Source organism: Eubalaena glacialis, chromosome 11, assembly GCF_028564815.1.
Source record: "Eubalaena glacialis isolate mEubGla1 chromosome 11, mEubGla1.1.hap2.+ XY, whole genome shotgun sequence".
Taxonomy (NCBI): domain Eukaryota; kingdom Metazoa; phylum Chordata; class Mammalia; order Artiodactyla; family Balaenidae; genus Eubalaena; species Eubalaena glacialis.
The window spans coordinates 97,494,058-97,500,057 of NC_083726.1; the positions used below are offsets into that span (position 1 = coordinate 97,494,058).

General features: G+C 38.5%; 1 protein-coding gene across 11 annotated transcripts in view; it reads left to right on the forward strand.

Moving 5' to 3' along the window:
• Positions 1-4,355, forward strand: part of SOX5 (SRY-box transcription factor 5) — a 992,512-nt gene extending 988,157 nt beyond the window's left edge. For all 11 annotated transcript variants that reach the window (XM_061206370.1, XM_061206379.1, XM_061206380.1 and 8 more), the window contains 2 exons: positions 1,801-2,017; positions 3,627-4,355. In XM_061206370.1, coding sequence (XP_061062353.1) covers positions 1,801-2,017; positions 3,627-3,930 — 521 coding nt within the window. In that variant the 3' untranslated portion in view covers positions 3,931-4,355. The remainder of the gene's footprint in view (positions 1-1,800; positions 2,018-3,626) is intronic.
• The last annotated feature ends 1,645 nt before the right edge of the window (positions 4,356-6,000 follow it).

Here is a 6,000-nt window from a genome sequence, read left to right on the forward strand (position 1 = left end):
CTGAGAACAACATAATGATTTTCAAGTGCCTCTAGAAAAAAATGTTGAATAATAAAGAGTTTGAGATTGTACCTACAAATGATACAGCCTGACCAGCTAACTAAATGTTGGACACTGTATTTAAATACAAGTTTGAGAAAGGAGTAGAAAATAAACTCTTATTATTTGAACTGTAACCTGAGTTTCTGTTGTAAATATAATGAAATCATATTAGCTGTCTAGATTGGAAAAAATCTGTTTATAAATCTTTGTAACACCTACGTGGATATACCCACCCAGGCAACATCTGTTCCAATAGGAAAGAATTCTAAAGGAAGAGATGTTGTCCCTTTCTCTGCATTCCTTTAATAAATATAACAGCCCATATTGAGGAATTCTGTACATTTGTAGGAAAGTACTATTCATTAGTGAGCTATTTGCATTTGAGATGTGGAGTTATGGTTGAGTAATGAATTCATTCAAAAGGTTTAAGATCTTGCTTAGATGACTTTGGAAGGCAGGTAAAGGCAGCAGTGCCAGTACATATTTGCTAGGGATTTCCTAATTCCAGTTATTTTGGTCTTTGTGCATTTGGGTAGAGTTGAGCTGATTACTTGCAGGTAAACATCTGCAAATAGATTTTTCTCACATTCTTGATAAAAAACATTACTACTACTACTACTTCTATTACCACTGCACATAGCCATACTGATAGAATCAAAGCTTTAAATCACATCTATATTGAGAATAAGCATAAACTATTTTAATTAAGCTTCCAATAGTTGTTTTTTTGCAATCCTACTTGAATCCAAACCAAAATTAAAAGTGAAAAGAAAGGGAAAACCAATTTGGGCTAACATTACTAATGCATACTCTATCACAGGAAGTGACATTTTTATATATTATTGAAAGCGATTATTAAGAGAAAAATACTACTGAACATATACTTATTATTGTAAGTTTTGATTTCTGCTAGATCCTATATAGTAGATGGGTGTACGTATGTAAGGATACATGTTGTACCACAATTTCAATTCTGTCAAACCTAAGTTTGAGTCAGTGGTCCACAATTTAATAGTTGTGTGACCTTGGGTAAGTTACTTCATCTATTTGAACTTCAATTTTTTTACTTTAGAAATAGATATAAATGTTGTCTGCTTATGAGATTATGGTGAAAGGTAAAAATGAAACAACTTATGTAAAGGTTTTAGTACAGTATCTAGCACACAGTAGTTACCCAGTGCATGTTCATTAATATATTTTTTATAATTAGAATTTTAATGAAATGAATTTTTACCTAATCACGTAAGCATATTTAAACATTTGGGGGAGAATGAGAACTACACGTACCATACGTTAGAAACCTTTGTAGTAAGTAATGTACCCTGCATAACGATACTCAGTAACTAGATAATTACCCTCAGATTCAAAATATGTAATGCGTTTTTGCATAACTTTTCAGTTCACAGTTGAATTACATCATGGTCTAATGTAGAAATGAAAGATATTTCCATTAAATCATCTATGAGCTTTTAAGTACATAAGGTACAAGTTTGGCTAAATTGTTCATTCAAGCCAGAAGAAAAATATTGCTTAGTGTTTGTATCTCTGGGTGCACAGTCTTTGAGGACACTGCCACCAACACCTCTGTTCTTGTGGCATCTCACCTCTTGAGTCAGAGCTCACTAATCATAACCTTTTTATGTATTTCTGGGATTTGGCCAACATTTTTACTTTAGATTTTCGTGTTGTTCTCAGTTATACCTTTTTAGGATCCTCAGCCGCTGTGCAAATGGGAATTGTGACTTTTTTTCCTCATAGGATCTCGCTGGAAAGCTATGACAAACCTAGAGAAACAGCCATATTATGAGGAGCAAGCCCGTCTCAGCAAGCAGCACCTGGAGAAGTACCCTGACTACAAATACAAGCCCAGGCCGAAGCGCACCTGCCTGGTGGATGGCAAAAAGCTGCGCATCGGGGAATACAAGGCAATCATGCGGAACAGGCGGCAGGAAATGCGGCAATACTTCAATGTTGGGTAAGGACCTTCCGGTCATTTTCCCGTAGAGAACATTTCCTGTTACACTTAATGGGATGTGAGATGTATTTGTTTAGTTGCAAAGCAGCATTTTGAGAAAGCACCTGAGCACAGTGTATTTTCAGAGACTAAACTGTCCCCTTATAATCCTGAGAAAGAACACTTTGTGTGAATTCACTCCGGGCTCCTAGAACAATGGCTCTGATGCGGGAGCTTTGTTAATAGCTGGTTTGAAAATAAAATATCTGAGAGTAAAGAATTTTGAAGTTTGCTATTAAAAACATAGAAGTCTTCCTGGTTCTTTTTCTTGCTGGTTTTCATTACTTCCAAGGCCTCACAGTGTAAATTCCACAGCAGCTAACAACTTAGCTGATCTAATACAACATAAAAATGATTCCAAAAGAAAGACTTGTTTCTGAATATAGCAGAGTCTCTGGGCTCTCAAGGCACACGTGTGGCCTTACAAGATCACACGAAGTAGGGATTCTCTTCAGGGTAGAACAAGTTGTGAATGGGAAAGTTTCCTTCTGAATTAAGGATGCCTCTCTTAGTATGTCTTACCCTGCTTCCTATGGCAAAGGCCTGCAACCACATTGTTTCTGCAGAATTTTATGAAAAAGCACAGAAATAAAGTTGTTCATACCTGGAACAGTAAATAAGATCCTGAGAGCTTCTTAGAATAATAAGTACTGTTCTGAAAATGGCCAGAGGATACTTTAAAAAAAAAACAAAACAAAACTTTTCTAATCTGCCCTATCCCCTCCACTCCCCTGAAAGCATCTGCTTGCTTTGTCCAAAGGGTCTGTGACTTATATCCCAGTGCAGTACTCTTCTCCACACTGAGCACGAGACCCAGCGCTCCTTGGGGAAACAGTAAACAGACGAATGAATGAAAGAAGCATAAATGAACATCATCTATTAATAATCCCTTCGTACTCGGACCAGCTACAGAATATATCTGTGGAGCCCAGTGTAAAACGAAAATGCGGGGTCCCTGTTAAAAGGTTTTTAAGAATTTCAAGATTGTGACAACAGAACTTTAAACCAAGTGTAGGATGTTTCTAAGCCCTGGATCCTGTACAGCTGCAGAGGTGGTCCACCCATGAGGCCAGCCCTACTTCCTACCCCCACTGAAAACTATTTCAGGGATGAGGTGGACCATGTTCAGTTCTGGTGAGTTCTGGGCAGTGAAGTTTTGTTTTGAGAGCTCTAAGACTTTAGGGTTTTTCCATTAAAATGGAATTATCTTTAGGTTTGATTCTTTTAAAAACTGTTTCGACTTGTTATAGTGAAGGAACAATGAACTCGGGGTCAGGGACTTGAGTTCTGCTTAATCTTTCTGTCCCTCAGTTTCTTTTCATAGAAAAGTAGCGATCACGTTAAGAATCAAGTGGGTAACACGTGCAAATGCCTTGTAATCTATAAAGCACTACATAGAAGTAAGGTATTGGGATCAAAGTAGGATACAGTTTTCAAAATGTCGAGCAACAGGGTGAAAATCACGACCTTCGAGTTGGACAACCTGAGCAAATTAATTATAGAGTAAGTAAGGCCTGCATCCAACTGGCCACTCACCCACGGTCTCTTTTTGGGAATTCCTCTCCAACAGGCAACAAGCACAGATCCCCATCGCCACTGCTGGTGTCGTGTACCCTGGAGCCATCGCCATGGCTGGAATGCCCTCCCCTCATCTGCCCTCGGAGCACTCAAGCGTGTCCAGCAGCCCGGAGCCTGGGATGCCTGTTATCCAGAGCACTTACGGCGTGAAAGGAGAGGAGCCACATATCAAAGAAGAGATCCAGGCTGAGGACATCAACGGAGAAATTTATGATGAGTACGAGGAGGAAGAGGATGATCCAGATGTAGATTATGGGAGTGACAGTGAAAACCATATTGCAGGACAAGCCAACTGATAAGGGTCAAAAGATTGTTGTGACCTTAGGACTTAAAGAAGCCCTAGCTGGTTCATCCTTACCAGTGGCCAAGCACATTAACTTTCTCATACACTGACTGTTACTTTAACTGTTAGTCTTAAATAGTTGGGACATCAGCTGACTAATAGACCTCAGCCTCAAAAGGCTTGGAAAGGAAATAAAAATACAACAAGCAAACAACAATATCAACAACAAGAGATTGAAATAAGCTATGGGTAAAATAATGCCAGTAATTCAGCTGCTACATCCAAGCACTGAAGTCTTACCCGTCAACTTTTTTTTTTAATAAACTTTATGGCTGTTTGTTCTACAATGTTCTAGAAATTCTCACTCAGGTACACAGTGCCAACAAGTGGCTTGTGAATGTGTTTTGTTGTTTTGTGCTACAGTTTTTAAAAAGAAATAAGTTTTGTTTTTTGGGGTTTCTGGGTTTTTTTTCCTTTTCTTTCTTTCCTTTCGTTGTTTTTGTTTTTGTTTTTGTTTTTGTTTTCGGTAATGCACCTGACAGAAAAAAAAAAAGAAAGATGAATTTCTCTTTACTTCTCTCCACCTTCTCCATCTCTGTACTTTAAAGATGGGAGTCTGTGCATGGGGGGGAAGAGGGAAAAAGATCCTGTTTTTAACTTCCTTGCTATCCACCACAAAATAAGCAATCATTTTCTTTAGAGGACTTTCTTATCTGTTGCACACCACACTACATCTTTGAGCAAGTGCCAAATTTGTACTGAAGTATTGACCCAGTTGATTTTTTCCCTTTCCTTTTTCCTGTTCCTTCTTAAATTAGGACAGTGTTATATCTTAGACAATCCCTTGAAAAACCTGAAATACCAGCAGCTGGTGAGATTTGACTTTTTTTTTTTAAATGGAAACTGTAGGTGCTGTTCTCAGGTGAAAAGAGAGAGAGAGACATAAGAAATTTAGAGAAAAAAATATTTTCTGATCTTGGATTTTTGTGTGTATGTATGTGTGTGATTATGGTACTAATTGGAATAATGTTGGACCATTGTGAGTTAAACCCACATCTGGGGATGAAATCCCACATCCTTCTAAGTGACTGGTCTGGAAGCAGCCTTGACCTTGACTTTGCACTTCAAATGACAACTTAACCAATATAGGGCTCAGAAATTATATTTTTAAACTTCGAATATGATTATTATTGGACGGATCAGGTGGCCCTGTGTAATAGAGGGGTGCGTGTATAACAGGGAAGCAAACTGTTCCCAGATGTTCCTTCTCCCTGGTCAGATGGTTCCACTAACATTTCCTACCTAATGATTTCTGTTTGTTTTTCCTGTTGATAACTTCAAGCAAAACAATCATTGTTTCCCTTGAATATGTTTGCCCGTTTTCTAGAAATATAGAATTAGCTTATTTCTTCAACATTCCATCCTTTCCTGATCAGGAAATGGAACTGATGATTTTATAAGGTATTTTTCATCCCTCCATGAAATGAGGTGGAGGCCATTTGCATTTCAGAATTGTGGGCCATGTGCATTTCATGCCGTAAAAAGCAGGACTTGATTAAAAGTTGTCGCAGCCCAGCAAGAGGGAGGCTGGCTGAGCCCAGCAACACTTGCCACCGCTCTACTCTTGCTGTGGGATGAATCCACTGAAGTCCAGTTTCTGATTCCGGCAGAGTGTGTGCATAGAGCAACAACTGATGGTGACGGGACTGCTTAGACTTTGCCAGCCAAATGCCAAGGCAGTCGTAGGGCTTGTCCAAATAAATGGGAAATCATTTAAACTGAATTAGTGTTGTTTGTGCTGAACCATCAGACAGTCAATACTCCAACCAGTAGCTTGGATGTGCTATGGTTTTCACTCCAGTCATCATTTTCCTATCCCACCCTCCCCAAACCTGACCCTAAAGTTTGATTTTTACATATAAATAAGAAAAAAATCCTTTTTATTTTTCTCTCTCTCAAAAGACTTGCTCTGGGGTTTGGCTTGGAGGAGCTAATCATATCCTGCATGTCAGAGACTTTGCTTTGTTTGTTTTTCTGTTTGTTTTTGATGACTGTATTTTCATTTGAACTGCCTCTTTTTGCT